General features: G+C 40.5%; 2 protein-coding genes across 51 annotated transcripts in view; one reads left to right on the top strand and one right to left on the bottom strand.

Moving 5' to 3' along the window:
• The window catches only part of SORBS2 (sorbin and SH3 domain containing 2), a 181,727-nt gene that overhangs the window by 135,286 nt on the left and 24,893 nt on the right, over positions 1-21,548 (top strand). For 25 of the 50 annotated variants that reach the window (XM_083457880.1, XM_083457831.1, XM_083457836.1 and 22 more), the window contains 6 exons: positions 7,892-7,975; positions 9,018-9,074; positions 13,828-13,877; positions 14,915-15,102; positions 16,260-17,831; positions 20,074-20,162. In XM_083457880.1, coding sequence (XP_083314006.1) covers positions 7,892-7,975; positions 9,018-9,074; positions 13,828-13,877; positions 14,915-15,102; positions 16,260-17,831; positions 20,074-20,162 — 2,040 coding nt within the window. The remainder of the gene's footprint in view (positions 1-7,891; positions 7,976-9,017; positions 9,075-13,827; positions 13,878-14,914; positions 15,103-16,259; positions 17,832-20,073; positions 20,163-21,548) is intronic. The other 25 variants (XM_083457869.1, XM_083457871.1, XM_083457861.1 and 22 more) reach the window with 6 other exon arrangements.
• The window catches only part of CFAP96 (cilia and flagella associated protein 96), a 100,199-nt gene continuing 93,437 nt past the window's right edge, over positions 14,787-21,548 (bottom strand). The window contains exons 13-14 of the transcript XR_014515389.1: positions 16,600-16,684; positions 14,787-15,890 (exon numbers count right to left, since the gene is read on the bottom strand). The gene's annotated coding sequence lies outside the window, so the exon portion shown is untranslated. The remainder of the gene's footprint in view (positions 15,891-16,599; positions 16,685-21,548) is intronic.

The following is a 21,548-nucleotide window of genomic DNA, read 5'->3' as shown; positions in this document are numbered from 1 at the left end:
ATTCCTCTCCTTTGCACCACTTCAGAAACATTTATAATTAAAACACTCAAATAACTATCCTTGTCTGGTATTCAACTTCTGCAATAGAAATATCATGGAACAAAAAACCCACCCAATACAAATAACTCTGCATATTGAAATGTTTCACAAATGCACCCTTGTTTCGTACAGTGGAACCTCAGCTCCTGAACGCCTTGGGAGCCGAACTTTCTGGCTCTGGAACGAACAAAAACCAGAAGTAATTGTTCAGTTTTTGAATGTTCTTTGGGAGCCAAATGCCTGGCGCGGCTTCCGCATCTTCTAATTGGCTGCTGCAGCCGATCAGAAGCCATGCCTTGGTCCCCGAACTGTTTTGGGATTCAAACAGACTCCCAGAACAGATTAAGTTTGGGAACCAAGGTTCCACTGTAATGCCTAGCAAATCCTAAATTAATTCACTTTATTTTTTACCAGATTTCCCCCTTGGAATAAAGCTTTAGTTATGTGAGATTCATCACTGATGTAATCTAAATATAACCATCTCCCCAAACCCTGCTTGCGCTTGTAGCTGGCACTGATTGTCGAGGACTCCATTTCACATTGTGACAAATTGAGTAAGTTTGTTGCTAAATGTTCAAAGGGAGCTGCAAAATGCTAAATGTTTCAAAGAACTTTGGAGGTCTGGATCTTAAACGGTAGCTGTGGTGTTCTGACAATCGCTTCCTTTTGAACAGACTCTAAATCAATTAGCACAGAGCCAAGTTGTTAATGTAACATTAATTTTGAAGTCTTCACTGTACAAATGATGTTAATTATAAAACAGTTCATTTGCATAAAGTAATAGGCAATGCCTTTTTGCGTCAGAGCTGCAAAATTTGTGGACAAAAGAAATGCAATCTACAGAGTGCACTATAATTGGGACTTTGCCTTTTTATAGCATGTTCATGAAGTGGGAAATTAATTCCCATTACCTGGGGCTGTAACGCGAATTGAAATCTAGTATGAATGGAGAGAATGGGCATATATATATATATATATATATATATATACACACACACACACACACACACACACAAACACAAACACAGAGACTATTTTCTGGCCCAGAAAGCAAAAGCATGCGGTTTTGCACTTTAGGGATATCACTTGTGTTCACATCATGAATTCACCCACATTGCTTTCACAACTGGATGTTAGAATCATAGCATTAAAGGTTCCAGATTTGCTTCCTTGATGTATGGTTGGCACCTCCTTCTCTAGAAAGCCTCCTGTGCTTTTAACTGCTTATGACAGGAAGACATTTAGCAGGTGCAACTTCTACCATAGCAGAAGTTTTGTGTGTTGAAATTCTTTTGGTCACACAGTTGTTAAAGTTGCCCGAACGTTGCTAGAAAAGAAAATGGGAGAATACCCTGCTCTTTGGTGGTAATAATAATAAGTACTAATAATGTTGACCAGAGGAAAAAAATGCAGTTGTTCTTAGCTATGGTTAGTAACAACAAGCCAACTTCAAGCAATCATTTGTGATGATGGCTTGTTTTCACTAACCATAGTCAAATTTAAGCATGTTTAGGATTCAGACAACATGCTAAACTGTGGTTAAGTGGGGGAGGGAAGAGGAGGAGGGGAGCACAAGCCAGAGGGAGGCCACATTCATTCTCATAAGGGCCAATTTTCACAAGTTTCACCATTTTGCTACATCAAATACCAATGCTTTTTGCAAAACACATGGCCCCTATAGGCATAGGTTATAGAGGTTTTGCTTCAAAGGCCTAGTGTTGAATGCTAGCTATTTGGAAACCACATAACTGCCCATGATGCCAATGTAACATTAGCAGCCCTGGATACTTAAATGCATCTTGTTTTTTCATTGTTTTTTCAATTACTGAGTTCCTCTGAAAAGATAACAAAAAAGAGGGAAAGAAAGGCACCAAACACAGGATCAAAAGGGGAGGAGACTTCAAAAGCATACAGAAAATAATGCGGTGCTCAATGCATTTATTCCTCTCTTTCAGAAAGGGACCAAAACTGCATTTTGTAGTATCTCAAAAAGTAGGGAAAGGCATGGTGTGGAATAGTTTGAAATCAGGGTTGACCCTGAGAAAGAATAGTTATACTAAAAATGTGTTGGGTAATAAATTATTTTCTGCACAGCTTTTGAGAGCTTCTGCCTTATCACAGTGCCGTAGAGTGGGGGGTGCAGGGGGGGCCGGCCACACCGGGCGCAACATCTGGGGGTTAGGGTTAGGGGGCGCAAATCCACGGGTTAGGGGGCGCAAATTACTTGCCTTGCCCCCACGTGCTGACAACCCACGCTACGCCACTGCCTTATCATTCCTCTAGCAAGCTAAATTCCTCCGCTTTCCAAGAGCTCTGCTGCTTTCCTCTGTTTATGGAGAAAAATGTAAAGACGTTAGCAGTCAAAGCCAGGAGGTACACAGTATTCCTTGTGCTCATATGTTTTTACTCTTCAGAATGTATATTATTTTTAGCAGTAGCTTTAGAAATATGTACTTAGAAATAATACAAAAAAGATGTATTTGATCCTAAAAGGCGCTTTGTATCAAACGGGTGTGCTATTTTACACATCTCAAAACAGAAGTTGAAAGTTCTACATTTTAGTATGCCATGTGTCAAAATCTATGGGTATTTATTTTGCAAAATTTATACACTGCCTGTTTGTAAAAACAACAATGACCTCAAAGCAGTTTACCAAAAGATAAGATCAATAACAAAATACAATACTTTAAAACATATAAAAAGCTAAAATACCAAAACAGGATTAAAACTCACACCAACATATTTAAAGCCTCTAGGTAAGCTTTCCTAAACAAGAATGTTTTTACCAGGCATCATAGGTGTGATGATGCTTATCCTTCATCTTGAGTTAGAGGCTCTTAAGCCAACTCAGAGTTTGACTATTATAGAAAGCCCCTCCCCTCCAAAACAAGCCAACCCTGCAGCCATCAGTGCTGGGCTTGTGGCACAGGAAGAAGAGGCAACACCACCTGCCTTCCTCTCTACTTCCTGGCTACTGTCAACAGCAGTGCATGATGCCTGAGAAACTGGAACAGGGAAACTGGGAAGGGAAGTCATGGGAGAGCCACTTTGAGAGTAGAGAGGCACAGAATCTCTTTACTCGGGATCCCCTGTATCTTGTGAGATTTGGAGGCGGAAATACAGGGAGGCCTATATAAGGCCTTATCACATGTGGCTTGGCCTCAGTTGACCAGAGATTCCAGGCAAGCAGTCTGCAAACATAGATAGGTGCACTGCTCAACAGAACAAGCTGAAGCTGCTATTTAGCACATAACCATATTGATGGTACTTCTGGCTCAGATCCCCTCCCCAATGCTTGCTTTTAACTTTAAATAATATGTGGGAGATCCAGTTGAGGACCTCTCTCAGTGCCCAGTCTAGTTTGGCCCCAAGTCCAGGGTGAAAAAGAGGAGCAAATACATTTTTAAAGATGTCATATTGATACCCTGGCAAAGTGCTATTCCTCAATTAGCATTACAGCTTTGCTTTATTCAGTATGTCAGAAAGCAGCATGCATGGCCTCATGGATATCTGTCATTTCATCAAAGGAAGGCTATCAAATGTTGCTTGTTACAAGGAACTGCCCACCCAAGAGGCCCATATTACACAGGGTTGGGTGTGCAATTCATAATTGACAGACATTTTTCTATGTTGGGCTTGTCACATCATTGATTGAAAAGTATCAATTACTTGGGGGGGGAATAGAGCTGTTTTGGGGGCAGCCCTTGTTTTGTTGAGCCCTTTCAGTTATTTCTGAGTCTGCTTTTGGCTCCCAAGATGCTTATATTCCATGTTCTCTGTCAAAATAACCCTCAGTAAGGTTTACAACTAGTGCAGTTTTATGACATTCTTCAAGAAAAAAATAAAATCTAAAATGAGATGTCACTGAAACAGTTCAGCAACATGAGTGCTGCATCAAAAACAACTCTGTTTTTCAATAATGAATGTTAGATCATACATGTCCATCCCTGAAATATATTTAGAGCACTTTTTCCTTTAAAACAAATTATGATTTTTCCCAACATCTGTTTGTATGCATGTTGCATGCATGAGTACAGTTGTGCAAATTCTGCGTTTTTAAAGAAGAAAACCCCATACCTTCAGCTGACAGTTTGTAGTCCTCCCCCAAATGCATATAAAGAGAGGAGGCATGTGTAAATTAGTACCAGGACAAAAAGTGGAGATATGTATCCAGGGTTCTATTTTTGATTGAGACCTCAGTTGCCTCTTTATTTATGCACACACAACTTCTTACATTTTGACAGTGCAGATCAAGTTACACAATTTTTTACTGTCCTGCTTACACACATAGCTGTATGGAGTTGCTGTATTACTTTTTGGGGTAACAGCTTTTTAAATATGTATAGTGTATAGCAGGGGTGGGCAACCTAAGGCCCGTGGGCCGGATGCAGCCCAATCGCCTTCTAAATCCGGCCTGCGGACAGTCCGGGAATCAGCATGTTTTTACATGAGTAGAATGTGTCCTTTTATTTAAAATGCATCTCTGGGTTATTTGGGGGGCCTGCCTGGTGTTGTGACATGAGTAGAATGTTTGCTTTTATGTAAAATGCATCTCTGGGGTATTTGTGGGGCATAGGAATTCGTTCATTTTTTTTCTTCCAAAATATAGTCCGGCCCACCACATGGTCAGAGGGACGGTGGACCAGTCCACAGCTGAAAAAGGTTGCTGACCCCTGGTGTATGGGCTTACCTTATTACAAAAATCAGAAAGGCAACATTGGCTCACCAGCCTGTTATCAGGCTCTGGTGGGTTACCAGGATTCTGGACAGATGTTGTGCCAGTTGGCAAGTTAACAAATTAGTTGAACGAACCTGTTTCACAGAATAAGAATTATAGAGTTGGAAGGGATCCCAATGGCATCTAGTCCAACTCCCTGGAGTGCATCAACAGGAGCTAAGGAATCCCTGACAGATGACCATCCAACCTCTATTTAAAAACCTCCAATGGAGAGTCCACCACCTTTTGAAGTAGTCCATTCCCCTGTCAAACAGCTCTCACTGTCAAAAAGTAATGTTTAGTCAGAATCTCTATTCTTCTAATTTGAATTCATTGGTCCAGATTCTATGCTCTGGAGCAGCAGAAACAAGCTTGCTCCATCATCCATATGATGGCCCTTCAGATATATTTGAAGATGGCTATCATATCACATCTCAGTCATCTCTTCTCCAGTCCCTTTTGGTTCCATCAGTCAACCAGCTGCAGTTGTACACAATGTTAGATTGCGTCAAAAGCTTATCTACATGTAAGTCTAGATATAGGACATTCTCCAAAAAAATTCTCTAGCAGTTCCTTTTAGTCATAATAACTAAATGGAGTCTCCATATTCAGAGACACCTTTGAGCTAGATGCATTCCTATATCCATGCCCCCCCCCCCAAAAATACATTTGACTCAATTCAGATGGAATGATCTCAGTCTGATAAATTATGGTTTGTTGGACTAAAAATGAGGGTTATGCCACAGTGCTTCCTTCCTACCTTAGTGCAAGACTTCCAGAGTTTCCTGTTATATACTGTTTCCTATATACATATAAACCAGTAAACAGTGCTTTAAACACAAGCTGCAGTCCTCTTGTTTGTGAACTGGTGCAATCTGTGGTTAGCAATTTTCGCTAGCTTTAACCACAGTTCTCTGATTTTTATGTAAGGAGTTCTGGAAACCTTGCATCAAGTCATTCAGGAGAGCAAGAGAGAGAGAGAGAGAGAGGAGAGAAGGAAGGAAGGAAGGAAGGAAGGAAGGAAGGAAGGAAGGAAGGAAGGAAGGAAGGACACTGCTCTTTCTCAGACTGATAAACCACATTTTATCTGACCAAGAATATTGTACTTGAACCAAGCTTTTCAATTAATCATGGAACAAAAATTGGAGACAGAAAGTAATAAGCTTTGTGCATGGTAGTTATCCATCATCTTTATGAGTAAACACAGAAAAATAAACCCAGAAAAGTGCTACAAAGCCAGAAATATTAGCATTTTACTACTGAAGTGGATGGTATGGTGAATGAAAGAGGGGAATCTTGGGGATGCTTACTCTAACACTAAAGCATTTACTGTTGCACAGCTAACACAAATTGTGATGTTCAGCTGGTGGAAACTAATATGCATCTGAGGTCACAAGCTGGCACTCTGAGCAGTATGTAAGTTCAGGGCATTTGTTCTGTGGATCTGAAAAAAAAAACCTAAAGGAATGTCAGGAATGGCAATTTCTGAATTTGTGTGTGAGAAATTTACTTTAAATATTTTCTCTCATCTTTGGTTCCATACTGTCTCATGGTGACTAATTTTAAAATGTAACTCATAAAGAAATTATAAGTAACAAAAAACAGCAGCTACGAAAGTAGCAGATAAAAAGAATTGTGCCGTGGTAAAAAGGAAGATGCTCAGCAGTGGTGTCAAATGGAAAATCATTTGTTCTTCTAGTGTTCACCTAATTCCCCCACTTGGAATATGGGGTGTAAGATGTTATTTGACACTCCTGCTGCTTCTGATGAGAATAATTTTGCTAGAAACTTGTCCTGAAAGGTGAAGCTGGGGCTGTACAATTGCAAAAGGCTCTGAGCAGAAATTCTTGTTTCTTGCTGCCCTCTACAGCACAATAAGTGAATCAAAATGATGTGTCCCATGATGACTGTGGGGAAAAGGCTGCTTTATTTGACTATGTATTGATGATGCTCTAAAAAGTTGCTCATCACTTTAAAGAGTGCACACTAAAGACAGACCCTTAGTAGAAGGACCCAATCAGCTGTGGCTGCCTTCTTCACAAACCATCACCACTGGGGGTAAATCAGTGTGCTGAATGAATATCAAATTGCCAGGAAAATAAATATTAATATATATATTATTATTTCATTCATATACTGCCCTTCCTCCATGGAGCTAGAGGCGGTGTATGTGGTCCACCCTTCCTTTAATTTTTTTATTCTCAAAACAACAACATAGGAAATTAGTTGAGAGGAAGTGGTTGAAGGTCACCCAGTGAGCTTTATGGGTGAAAGGGGGTTTGAACTAGGTCATCTCACTCCAAATTCAACACTCTCTAACTACTTCATCATGATTATTCAGACACATGATTATTTATTGGAAGGGGACATGGGAATGGGTGGCTACATTTATTCTTCCACCCCTGAAAAAGTCATACATGCTGTCTAAAATTGACAGCACTAGCTGTCTGGCCAAGTACCATGAACTCACCCTAGATGCTGTATATGGCTCCCATCTCTCCAAATAACATTTTTCTTCAAGTGTCAGGTAGTGATGCAGAACTTTTCACACACAGAGACACACCTGTCAGTACTATATGAGTAGCTTATTTTATAATGGCTGAAGGAGGTGGTTGGGCTGTCATCATCCTGCATACTACTTCAGAATGCTTGACTTCAAAATGCAAAATTAACATGCTTTCCTTGGGTGGTCCAAATTCTGCCCCAAATCGTGCATTTACCTATCATTGAGAGTTACATAGATCCTGAAAAAGAAAGCATTATATACTGCATCCCCGAATGCAAGCAAACATGCTTCCATTTGTTGTACAACAGTGCTTTTTAAAAAAAGAAACAGCGGCACAAAGCAATCTGATGTAATCTTCTTAAAAACCTATCATATTTTCTGTATTGTGTGTACACAACAATCCTTTGGAGGACAAGCTGAAAAGGAGGAGTTCAAACAACCACAGTGTGACAACTCTCAAATCAAATCTCACTTCACCATGAAGTCCCCTCCATCCCTTTGTTTTTGTTTCACTCTTTCTTTCCTATTATTTGTGTTAATGTCTGTGTGTCATCAGTGTGCCATGTCATTTCCAACACTTTGATCAGTGTGTGCCTTTTCCTCCCCTTTCTCCTTCACAATTCTTCCAGATGGGTCGCATAAACCCAGATGACATAGATTTAGAAAATGAACCCTGGTATAAATTCTTTTCTGAGCTGGAGTTTGGACGCCCGGTAAGTGAGGCTAGAATATTAATAGATAAACTTTAGGAAAATAAGATGCAGTTTACACTTTTCGAGATCAAATTGCCTAGATTCCAGACACACTTCAGTGCCTTAAAAAAAGGAATAATAGAGGCACACCGTCAAAGGTCTCGTGTGTTAGATATTGTGGTTGTGGTATATACATTTGGAATGTTTGAAGAAAATCCACTAAAGCTCAGAGAATGTTTCATAAGAATGGCTCACCAAACTGAACTTCCTTTATTAGTTTTTCCTGAGCCCTTTACTATTGAAAACACAGATGATCACTAATTTGGAGTACTGATTCCTGAGACTAATATCTAAATGACAAGAAAAACATAGTATGTTACACTTTTTATTAAAGTTTTACTATGCTTGTTTAGATTTAATAATGAAATTGATCATTACTCTAATTAGACCCTAAAAGATCTTCTATCATAGTTGCAGAAACACAAAATCAGTGATAATGAAATAAGTAGAGAAAGAGACCACCATCTTCCACACTGCACCACAATGTTAACAGAAATGCCAAATACAGAGGATAAGTATGTCTGGGTCTGTACCTTAGTCTGGTAGGTGATGATCAGTGTAGTTTGTATCAGAATTAAAGGATCAAATTACCCAAGCATCCCTAGCTGTTCATTCAAGTCCAACAAAATGAATGAAGGTGGAAGGGAGAGAAGCAGAACTTTGGTTATTTGCACCCCAGAACACTTTTCCCTCACCCTAAAAATCAGCAGAGATCTAAATAGGAGCTGGTGATATATTTGAATGGTTTTTCTTGACATTTGTTTGTCCTGTAAGAATTAAGGCAGCTGATTTTAAACTAGGCAAGGGTTTAATAAGATGGTTGTATACTTTCTGCTGCACATTCTCCACATTCACTATTCCCCACATTTTTGTTATGTTTGTGCCACTCTTGTAATCTGTCAACACTCAGTTTCTAACTATGTTCACCTTCTCCACATGTTCCATTCCTTGCTGCCATTGATTCTCCTCCATTTCATCTCGCAATTCTGCTAAAATGATGCAGCCTCCTAAAAAGCTTTTGGATTATGTTCAAGACAATCCTCCAGGTCTTTCCAATGAGGTAAATTAAGCATGTTTCTTCTATCAGTGATTAAAACTCGGGAATGGCATACATCATGAGTTCTCTTTCGCTTGGTTTCTATGTAGTGCTCACAGACACAACACCTTATAAACAGCCCTTCTAATTATGTACAATTATAACTCGGTTTCTTTCTAGCATCAGTGGAGGGTCCCTCATACGGGCAATGGGGCAGCACACTGCACTCTCTTGTTCTGACTTGTGCGTACAAGACATACATGCTTCTCCCCAAAGTCCATTCTGACTGCTGCACATGCTCATTGCTCTTCTTCTGACCTGTTCTGTGTCTTGACGCCACCTCTGTGCCTTCCCCTCTTTCTCTCAAGGGAAAGAAGAAACTAGATGTTGTTGTTCTTCAGTGTGAAATTGCCTTAAGCAGGATGTCCAGGTCCAGTGCTCTGCTTATTTACCCTAATTTGGTGGAATGTTGTTGCTGGTGTCTGTTCCCAGCAAGTCATGTTGCCTAAGAGCATAGCTAGGCAGCAGCAAGAGAGGGAGCATCTCTCAGCAGACCAGTGGCACATGTGAGAGGAATGGATTGGAGGAAGCAAGACAAGGAATAGCAGAGACTAGGCAACTTGGCAGTGGCCCCTTTCTCTAATCCAGCAGCATAGAGAGTAGAAGGCAGTTCTTGTCATCTAGAGTAGACAATATGCACATCCTTAGATTTGAGAGCCTTGGTATCCTTCATGTATCAGAGTGTAGCAGTATGAATATTTTACAGTTTAGCAGGACCAGAAAACGAGCCTTCAAAATGAAATAAACAGGAGTGTTTTGGTAATATTCAAATACCTCGATGATGTTCTCCAGGTACTATTAACTTGCACTATTGTATATCTCCTTTTCACTTTTAAAAATAAAATTTGGTGATGATTTGGTGATGCATTTTGCAGCTGCAAATGACAGCTGCAAATCAGTTAGTACCTGCCCCCAAACAGGCAATTTATAATGAGCAAATTAGTTTGCTCAATGTCACAAAGATTTTGAAAACTGTTTTCCCTTGAGACATTAAATTCAGCAGGAAATGTATTTCCACCTTGCTTAAAGGAAAACGAGGCCTATTTATTTTAGAAAATGCAAAGTTAAACAGTTCTGACGTTTTCTCTCTCTTTTGTTGTCAGTTTAAAACAAGGCAGTGGTTTAAGATTTCCATGAGACAGCAAGAAAAGATAGGGACAGCATCGAAGGGGTGGAATGGGAAGCAATCTGAAAAACATTTAAAATGCTGAATCTTTTCCTGGAGCCATTCTAAATGGAGTAGCCACCATATTTTGCCCCTATCAAAATACAAGACAGATATGGAGGTTTCTGTATGTCTGAGGAAATCTTGAAGGAAACTTGGTATCCTGCAATGCAGAAAGTTGGACTAGATAACCTTTGAGGTCCCTTCCAACTCTACAATTCTATGATTAGCCAAATTTCCTGGAGATGTGTGGTTTTCATATCTCTTCATTGTTCATGAAATGCAGTATAAGCAACATTTGAAATTATTTGGGCGGTTGTATGTAGGCAATGTTACACATTATAACAAGGCAAGAATCTTGGCTTAAGGAAATGTTTTGTGCATGAGAAGGATGCAGGCTGGCCCTACCTTTAGGCAAAGTGAGGCATAGGGAATAGCCACAAGGTCCTAAAGAAGAGAGCAGTGTGTACCATATAGCTTGCTGTTTCCCCCAGGTGGGGTAGACCATACTGTCCTACTGCAAGTGTTGACGTAAGATTCAGCTGCCTGTCAAATGAGATTCTGGAGATAGAATCTTATCCTTCACTCCCAACAGTAACATGGAATTGGTCAGCCCTGGATGCATCCTGATGCACAAGCAGTTAAACAAAACAGGAAAGGTATCACTTAATATTCATTTAAACCCAGAAGGATGGTTTATTTCTCCTTAACAAGTCAACCTTAAATCAAGGTTTCTTCTTGGTTTATGAATCCTGGCTTGTTAAGGAGAAACAAACCACTATTCTATATTGTTAAGTAAGCTATCCCCTTCATTATTTGTTTATTCATTTCCATGAAGCAATGAACTTGGTGACTAAACTCAAATAAGTTTTTCACATCTCCAATTCTAAAGCTTTTTTCTCTGCAAACTCCACTGGAATAATTCTCATTTCATCATATGCTGAAGACACATTTCTTTACCTTGGTCTTTGATACCTGAGAGATATTTTAGGACCTACCCTATTCTTTTTTGATAGACATTTAAACTGATTTTAATATTATGTTTTTATATTTTTTTAAACTTGCCCTGGGACCTTATGGTGGAGGGTGGGTAAGAAATCTAAATACCGTATTTACTAGAGTCTAATGTGCCATTGAATCAAATGCACCCCTCAATTTTCAGAACCTTGAAACCAAAAAAAGTATTTACTGGCAAATGTAAATGTGCTATCGAATCCAATGCAAACCTAAATTTTTGCAACATAATTTGGCAAAAAAAAGGTGAGCATTAGATTCGAGTAAATACGGTAGTAATAGATGATGATAATAATAATAATAATAATAATAATAATAATAATACACATAGTGTCTTGTCTCATCAGCATCTATTTCCTGATCAAATTGGGGTGTGTGAACTTTCTTAAAATGTTACACTTTTAAAGCGCATACTAAATTAATGTTGATCATTTTCTAGGTTTCAACTGCATTTCTATTATGTTCAAAAATACTACTTCTCTGCCTTTAAAATATGATCTTGGATACTTGTTTGATAACTACTTCTGCATAACTTGGTTTCCAAGGGAAAAATCAATTTGGAGATGTTGGAAATGTGTATGCTGCTTTGGTATTTTAGCTCCCACAGGAGGCAGTGATGGCCACCAACTTGGATGGCTTTAAAAGAGGGTTATAATAATAATAATTTTATTATTTATACCCCGCCCATCTGGTTGGGTTTCCCCAGTCACTCTGGGCGGCTACCAACAGAACACTAAAAACAGAATAAAACTTCAAACATTAAAAACTTCCCTAAACAGGGAAATTCATGGAGGAAAAGGCTATTGATGGCTACTAGTCACAGTGACTATGGTCTACCTCCACAGTTGGAGGCAGTACGTTTCTGAGATCTGCAGGAGAGGAGGTGCACTTAGGTCTTGCTTGTGGGCTTCCCACAGACCTCTGTGAAAAAAGGATGCTGGACTAGATGGGCCACTGGCCTTATCCAGCAGGCTCTTCTTATGTACTTAAATATCTCCAACACATCCTGTTCCCAAATTACTTTTGGGTCTTGTTACTGAGGAGGGACTGTAGCTCAGTAGTGGAGCTCATGCTCCACATTCAGAAGGTGCCAGGTTTAATTCCTAGCTCCTCCAGGTAGCAGGTGATGGGAAGGGCTGCTGCCTGATACCTTGGAAGTCCATTGTCTGTCAGAATGGACAAAACTGGGTTAGGTGGCAGCTAGCACATAGCAACTTCCTTTGTTTCTGTGTTCTACTATACAATGCATTTGTAATGAATGCCAGTTGTGGTAAAAGGCCCTGCTGTCAGTAGTCAGCATGTTTAGGCATTTGGCAAGAGCCTGCAGATTGGCAGGGACTCACTGCTGACTGGATCCCCCAGAATAGCTACTAACACTATAAGAGGCAGAGCAGATTCAGCAGTCCACCGGCCTTGTCTCCTGCTGGGCTCCCAGTCCCCACTGTTAGGGTGGTGCACAGCAAGGAGGAGGAGGAGGGAACACAGGGACAGTCTGGTGCCCAGGCTCAATAAATTCTGGAGTCCATTCTGGGTGGGTGGTGATGCAAAATCTTTTGCCGTCTCTCTCGGCGCAGCGAAAAAAGAAATTACTGAAGTGATGTATAAGAAAATTAAAATGTAAATACGAATACAAGCTCTGCTGTCACTCGCCAAAAGTAAATGGGTTCACCCAGATGCAATGCAATAGCGATTGCTTCCTATAATACATTTTATGTGTGATTTCAGCCTGACCTCCTGCTTTTCCACAAAGAACAGTAGCACACAGTGTGAAAATTCTATTTTCAGTTCCTTGGGTCATCTCTGAAATTACATAGCCTGAATGTAAAATATGCTTAATATGTGAATGCATAGTTTTGTGCCCATGAAAAGATGTCCCTGGGATAACATGATTCTTTTTCTAGCTCCCACAAACTGTAGTACGATGTGTGCCTAATTCCAGCGCAAGCTTTCACACCAGTTAAGTGACTAGATTAAAAATAGTGTGTCACTAAGGACTGAACATATATTGACAAGTTTTAAGTATTTGCATTCCCAAAGGTCATTCGGCTGTCACTTCTTAAGCAACGGAAAAAGTCTTTAGGTTGGTGGGACCAACTCTGCTCTTAACATGAAGTTAAGAAGGTCACCAAGTGGCCGTGCAAGTTATAGATGTGTAAGCTATGTATACAGAGAATTTCAAGCTATCTTTGACATTAATACTTTGGTAAGTAATTATAGGATATCTCAAGTCTCTCATTTACTGATTAATTAATGTATTTATCTGAGATTTTATAGTTTCTACCTTTTAGCCAATGTAAATCATAGCACCTATCATTTTGGGAACAAGCTTAAAAAGGAACAGTTTGCTGCTTGACCTTTCAAGTATTAAAGGAGGGACATAAAATTGACTTTGAAAGCTGCCTCACTTCTAATTTTTCAAGCTTCTCTTGGTATGATAAATTATGGTGTTCCTATAGTCACTGCATAGTGATTTCTTATGAATTATACCAGTGAAATCCCATATAAAAGGCTAACTGTCTTGCTTGTTTGTGCCTCCAGACTTCCTTATACTACAGTCCAACAGATAGAGGCTTGGGCAGACCTTCTAGGTAAGAATAACTTTGATCAATGAAAGTAGGGGGGGGGCTGTACAGAGACGTCTGCTCATCTATAGAGCAGCTTGCATTTGAAAGTAACTACAGGAAGACATTTCCATATAGCCTTTTTGGGTAAAGGACAGACTCCACCCCTCCCTATTTTTGCTATACCCAGACTGATATGCATGTTTCTGGCTGGGACTCCTTACCTCAGTACAAATCTAATAATCTGTTCTTGTCCCTTTCTGTTTGAATATGAAGCATAATTTGTCCTGATGCTCCACACACTATCAAATTTCCCTCCTCTCTGTTTTCAGCATCTCCATTGCAAGATTTGTTAGTGTGGTTAAATTGTTTGCATTCTCATTTTGTGTTGTTTTTCAAGTACCAAACCCATGAAGTGAAAGGATGTATGTTGCTGCTAGCCATGTTTATCGTGCATTCAGATTAAGAATAATGTAATCACCAGCTCTCCATTAGGCTATGTCAACTGTCTGTAAATTATATAGCAGCAGTAGAAGCCTTCCTTCTTGCCTGGAAACCATGCTTTTGGAAAATGCTTTGAATTTATTAAGGTACCCCCTAATTGGAAGTGAAAGACAGGCAGGTTACACTGTCACTATCACTGGACTTGTTGTTGTTAGTGTCATGCAGTGCTTCAGGAAGCATTCTGTTCTTCCACAAAATCATAGTTTGGTCATTATGTTTCACATTTTCCATTCAGTTGTTAAACTGCAAAAGAGCATCCCATGCTGTAGGAAACTGGAACTTGTGTTGTATGTTTTGTGTGCTGTCAAAAAGAAGAGTCAAGGCCACAAAGATGTCAACCAACAGACCCCAGCTCTGATTCTTGCCAACTTAAAAGAGCTTGAGACATGTAAACAAATAAATCGGGATCAAAATGAGATTGTTGTCACACTATTTGGCCTAATCATCTTGTTGGTTTTTATTATTAGTACGTAACTAAGTCAGCACTAGCTGATGAGAACATCACTGAAGTTTTTTTAATGCGTCCTGTGCAGTGACACTCATACTGCTTATTTCCTTAGTTCAACAAGTACTGCAAGTGACTACAGGAAAAGAAGGAAGTCTGAGCCAGCAGTACCTCATCAGAAGGCACACAGTGATCAAAATGCAAATCGGGCTAGTGTGGGCCATACAAATACGCAGAGCACATATTCTACACTTAGGAAGCCTGTTACAACCTCTTCTCCATCGTCTCCATCAAAAGCAAAAGGTAAGAAATTAACACAGTTGTAAACAGGCTATGATGTAATTATACAAACATTCCTTATAAACTGCAAAATATTGTTGAGCTGTTGATGGATGCTGAATGCTATTAGATGGTAAGCATTCACTGATCTCTCAAATGTCTACAAGCAAGAAGTCAAAATTCTGTGCTTATATTTATATTCATCCTCTGGGGTTTGGGTATTTTAAAAAGTTCTCTATATGAAGATTATTCTGTTTTTTGTTTTTTTTAAATGCAGTCAGCATTTGTAACTGTAATGTATGACATGCCATTTAATTGCATTTCTTCTGTTGTCTGGACAGAAAAGAATGTTCTATTTTTGAAGATATAAAGAATGTTATACCTTCTGTCATACACAAGAGTTTGAATGAGGATATGGATCTCAAAAATAAATGGGGGCACACATCCCCCCCCCCTACATACAATAGAGACCTCCTAGTAGGCTATGGCTGTGGCTACTAGAGCATTATAACAACCAACTCTCATTTGTTCACTGTTAAACTGAATCCATCATAAATCTTACCAAGGGTGCAGCCTCTTAAGGAAAGTGAAAGATAGTTTAGAAGTGTCTAGGTTAGAAGTCTGTCTCTACATTTCTTGCCATGCCTTGCTATCAGTTTCTGAACAGGATGTGTGGTTCGACTTGTCTGCTTTCATTGCCCTAAAGAGGTGACATGATCACTGCGTATAAACCCATGGATTTTCAGATGGTCAGAAATGAGACAGTCCTGGTAGACTTGCTGGAAACAGGTGCTCTGTCCTCCCACTGCAACCTATAAAAATATTTAACTGTTAGTAGAAGCATGAGATTCTATTTGCTTAACCTTTAGATTTTAACAGTGCAATCCTATACCTGTCTACTCAATCAAAAGTAAGTACCATTGATTTCAATGAGGCTTACACCCAGTAAGTGTGTAAAGGATTGCAGCCCAGGGTCTAATAAATGCTTAGATCTGTTTTTCATCCCCTATGCTTTGGTAATGTGTATCTTACATTAGTGCTTAATGCTAGGTTAGGAAGACTAACTGCCTTCTCTCTGTTCTTTCTGGCATGTGCTGATTGTCTTATTTCCTATCTACTTTTGAATCTGTTAATTTCTGGCAATGTCTCTTTTTCACCATGCTGCTCTGTGGATTATAAAGGTGGGGATATTAGCAAAGTGTGTTCACCCCTTTCCAGTTACTCAGTGCCCAACTACAGCAGCTCAAATGAATTAGATTACTGTAGAACCTATGGACAGCGCTTGGCTGTGCCAAGTGACTCAAGAAGGGCAATCAGCTACAAGAATGGCTGGCAAATGTCCCGTCAGAATGCAGAAATCTGGAGCAGCACGGAAGAGACTTCCTCTCCCAAGCGGAAATCTCGCAGTTGTGATGACCTGCTAGCAGATGATCGTTGTAGCTTTCCTGACCCACAGAATAAATCGGAAAGCATGGTGTCTCTGTTATGTGAGGAAGATTCGAAAGGTGGCTCCACACTTACCTGGGCTTCCCCATACGCTTCTGAAAGCCGTGGCTCCAGTCACTCACGGGCACGTCATAGATCAGCCCACGACGCCCCTGGCTTCCTGAAAATGTATAAGAGGATGCACCGTATCAATCGGAAAGACTTGCTGAATTCTGAGGTAATCTGTTCTGTAAAGTCCAGGGTATTGCAGTATGAAAAGGAACAGCATAAAGACCTGCTGCAGGGCTGGAAAGACTCCTCTGCTGAGGAAGTGCCCAGAGACATGGTGCCCAATAGAATATCTGAATTTGAAAAGCTGATTCAGAAGTCAAAATCAATGCCAAACTTAGCTGAAGAAGCACTGTCAGCAGCAACCCTCCTCGAACCTCCTAAAAATGGCTTCTGTACAAAGAGACGGTTTTCCATCGAGTCCTTGCTGGAGGAGGAAAACCAAGGCAGACATGCTACTCAGGTACAACGGAATTACAAATCTAAAACTCTGGTGCCAATTCACATTGAAGTGACTAGTGAGGAACCGCAAAGATCTAATCTGGACTTTTCAGACAGTGACCAAGATGGGGTGGTCTCTGACCTCAGTGACTTTATACAGATAGAAGGCTCTTCCTTTTGTAGTGAAAGTGATTTTGACCACTTTTCCTTTACGTCGTCGGAAAGCTTTTATGGATCGGGCCACCACCACCACCACCATCACAAGCATCTCATCAGCTCCTGCAAAGGGAGGTGCCCAGCATCGTACACCCGCTTCACCACCATGCGAAAGCATGAAAGGGCTAAACAGGAAACTACCCCAGAAGACCCTAGAAGACAAGACTCTGACTCTGGCCTCTCTAAGATAGCATTCCTAGTCAGCCCAGTGCCTTTCCGGAGGAAAAAAACGGCAGCCCCCAAAAAGCAGGCTGAAAAGACTAAATGCAAATCAGCTGTCTTTGACGCTCTGGACTCTGCGCTTAAAGATATCTGTGACCAAATCAAAGCAGAAAGAAGAAGGGGAAGCTTGCCTGACAACAGCATCTTGCACAGACTTATTTCTGAGCTGCTTCCAGACATTCCCGAGAGGAATTCCTCCCTTAAAGCTCTTAGGAAGAGTCCCATGCTCCAGCCTTTTCATCCACTGCCTCAAGATGGTGCTATTCATTGCCCTTTGTACCAGAACGAATGTGGAAGATTACCACTTAGTGCCTCTTACCAAGACATGGAAACAACCAACAGCAGCAGCCAAGAAAATGATAGTGCACTATGTTTCCAAGGTTGATTATCTCCTTTTCTTTATGCTTGTGATTGAGTCATCCACCCCCTATCCTTTCACTTCCAGCCCATTGTCATTGCATTTATATTGTGTTTTTAGAAACAAATTGTTTGTGGTGTAAAAAGTCATAGGAGTGAAAGGCTCATTGATGAGTGTAAAATTAAAACTATCTGTGCATAGAGATGCAATTATCAGATATTCATAGGCTTCTAAAATAGTAAAGTTGTGGTTCATAATGGAAATGAAGGTCACACCCTTGAAAATCTGCTCCCAAGGGAGTGATGTAATTTCCTCACCCAGAGTTTTTAAAGGTAGGAAGATGCCTATGATCAGGGCAAAAATATCCCAATAAAATGCATAAGCAGTAGACCATGGGAAGCTATTAGAGAAGCTATGTTGTGCAATAATAGCATTAAACAATGCAAGAAAAGCTGCTTTTTTAATTGGTTCTAACTAGGCTCACAAAGAGTATGCACAGTTATAGCTGAAACGTATTTTTACGTTGCTCATTTAACCCTCCCTTTTTAGGTAAATAGAATGTTAGACCCTTTAAGAGAAGTGTCCATTGTACAACTATTCATTTTTGAGGGTGGCAAAACTAGATCTCTTTAACTATTTTAAAATGCCTCCATTCAGATTTGAGAGGCACAAAGGCCAGAAAATAAAGACAAGGAGTACTGATAGCCATTTCTAACAGTTCCATCTTGCATAACTTAGCTTAACTTCCCATTTTAACAACAAAAAGATGTTGGTATATATTAATTGCACAGAATACTATTCTGAGACATTCAACTCTACAATGGCCTGTTTTACACATAACACTAATCTATAATTTAGCACTATGTGCACAAGCAGCAGCAAGCCTCAGGCTTGTGCACTCCCCTCCCCTTCTCCAAGGAAGAATTTGGAAACATCCATTTTTAACTAACTAGTTTTCTGTTGGATCCACGCTCAGTGTGTGCTCTGGTTAGTTTAAACTACAGGTTGCTGAAACAATTGTAAGCTCTTAGGTGAGGAGGCTGAGCAAGCTCAACAGAGCTCCACTGCCCCTCCAGATCGCAAGAAGACCCTCCCTGGAGCCCAAAGAGCACATCCTCTTTAGGCTGTGGGGAGGGTCTCCTCACAAACCACTAGGACTCTCCGAGTGCTCTCCACTTAAGTGCATATTCATTCCGTAAGCATCTATCCTGGGGGTTTTCTTTCTAGAAATAAAAGTAAGGGTAGGGATGATCTGAGTTTTAATTGTGCAGTTCAGGGAGGACTTTTACTTCTCCTCATAGGGACGTGGGTGGCGCTGTGGTGTAAACCACTGAGCCTCCTGGGCTTGCTGATCAGAAGGTTGGCAGTTTGAATCCACGCAATGGGGTGAGCTCCCGTTGCTCTGTCCTAGCTTCTGCCAACCTAGCAGTTTGAAAGCACACCAGTGCAAGTAGATAAATAGGTACCGCTGCGGTGGGAAGGTAAATGGCGTTTCCGTCCAGGTGTTTCCGTTGTGCCAGAAGCGGTTTAGTCATGCTGCCCAAATCACCCGGAAAGCTGTCTGTGGACAAACACCGGCTCCCTTGTCCTGATAGCAAGATGAGTTCCGTACCCCATAGTCGCCATACCCTACCTTTTATCTTCCTCATCTCTTCTACCACTGTAAATTGCCCCCAAATATGCTCTTTTGGGAAATGGCACCTTCCTGGGGGAACAGGAGCTATGGGAGTGATTTTCAGTGAGAAAGTGGCTCAGAGATAGATATTGCAGTTGCGATCCTAGTTGTCTAGTTCTGGACTTATATAAAAGAGGAATGCATACTTATTGATAATATGAAAAATGTCATGTAGTTCACCTTTCTGTGATTGTGGCATGTATCCGATACATTCCCTTGCATGTGGTTCCATGTTTAAAATCTTATGATTCATTGCTATGCTTTTCTTACCCTTCGCATCCTTAATATCTCATACTTCTGTTCCTTTAGTTGCTCAAATCACTGTTGTACAAGTTAGAATTAGGGTGCTCTGGTCCTGCTTTTGCTCTTTAATTGCTCAAGTTCAGTTTTAAAGCATAAAGTATTAGTGGAAGAAATTTCCCACAGTTCAGTTTTTAGCTTCTGTTTGTCCTTTTCATTTGTTGGTTTCTATTTTTTTAGCCCCAACTTGCATTTTGCATATAATTTAGATGTAGTGCCCCTTCAAATAGAGCCCAACGGCTTTATTTTTAATTAAACTGAATTTCACAAAGTGGCATCTTATTTTCAGTAGACCAGGAGTCCCCTGGGAACTATTCTGCTTTCACGGATGTGGGTCGATGTGCTCCAAAGGAAAGAAGAGGAACTCCAGAGAGAGAGGTATTTAAAAGAAAATGAATAATTTAAAAGTGTTTGAAGCCAAAAAAGGCATTATCTGTAGTTGTCACTGACATTTATAAAAGTCCACTGTTTATCAATGGTACTTTTTCTTGCCCAGGTGCTACAAAACAGGTACCATATATACTCACATATAAGCCGACCCGAATATAAGCTGATGCACCTAATTTTACCACAAAAAACTGGGAAAACTTATTGACTCGAGTATAAGCTGGTTCACCACACCACAAACCTCCTGGTGGGCTGGAGTATGTGTGCGTGTGCATGCACTCGCAGCAGAGGGGGTTTCTCTCTCTCCCCCCCCCCCCAGCCCCTCCTGTCTCCCTGCCTACCTAGGGTTCTGCCAAGAGGCAGAGGCTGGTGGTGGCAGTGGCGGAGGAAGAACAAGCAGTCCAAAAGGGCTGCTTTTCGGCTGCTCGTTCCACCACCGCCAACAGCGGCAAAGGCACAGGAGGAGGAAGGAGCAGCCCAAAAGGACCCTCACTTGAGTATAAGCCGAGGGGGACTTTTTCTTTTTTAAAAAAATAATTTTTATTAAGTTTCCATTTACCAAATTAAACATATCATACCAATTAGTCCAAATTGTATCAATACACATCATAAAGTCCAAATGTTTTCCAAATTAATTTTTTTTGTAGAGGGTACCCATGCTTCACAATTGGCAGGAGTCCAGTCATCTATATTTCTGCTGCTTTCATGTTTACAATGATGTTTTCAGTCCCATCTTCTCAACTCTTTGTCGTTACTCATTTTCCTTTTCAGTCATCTCCGAGTTCTCTCCACAAGTGGATTGAAAGAAACAGTCCTATTTATATCTCTGTGTGGGCTTTGTAATGCTCTCTCGTAGATCTCTCACAGAAATCCAATAGTCCAGGCTTTCATTCGAGCAGACATTCGCCATCTTGCCACTCCGATGAAATACAGTCTAAATGTCTGCTCATTAACTTTCCAGACCCACTGCATCGTAATTAGTCTCTCCAGGAGGATAATAGCCCTTTCAAATTTACCATCCCAGCCTGATAACCAATCCACAGCTCTTCCTCCCTAAGACCATATATCGTGCAGCAAAGGTCTGCCTGTCCATATCGGGTCACATTTCTTGCTGCGTCACAAAGAGAGCCTCTTTTCTTTCCAAATCTTTCACAGAATAAAACCTTTAATTCATGTTATTTTTCCCCCACACAGTTCATTTTTAATCCCACTTGCAAATTGGTCGTTGAGACGGTTCTTTAAGGGGGAGGGTTGTTAAGTAAATCACATAGAAAAAGTATAAAGTCTTTCCCCCCCTTTCTGTTCCGTTCCACCTACCAACATGTCTGTGATTCTCTGATGTTATCTCTGTTCCTTCCGTCCTTCCATCCCGATCTT

The sequence above is a fragment of the Podarcis tiliguerta genome, assembly GCF_965153285.1.
Source record: "Podarcis tiliguerta genome assembly, chromosome: 9".
Taxonomy (NCBI): Eukaryota; Metazoa; Chordata; class Lepidosauria; order Squamata; family Lacertidae; genus Podarcis; species Podarcis tiliguerta.
This window is presented reverse-complemented; position numbering and strand designations above follow the sequence as displayed.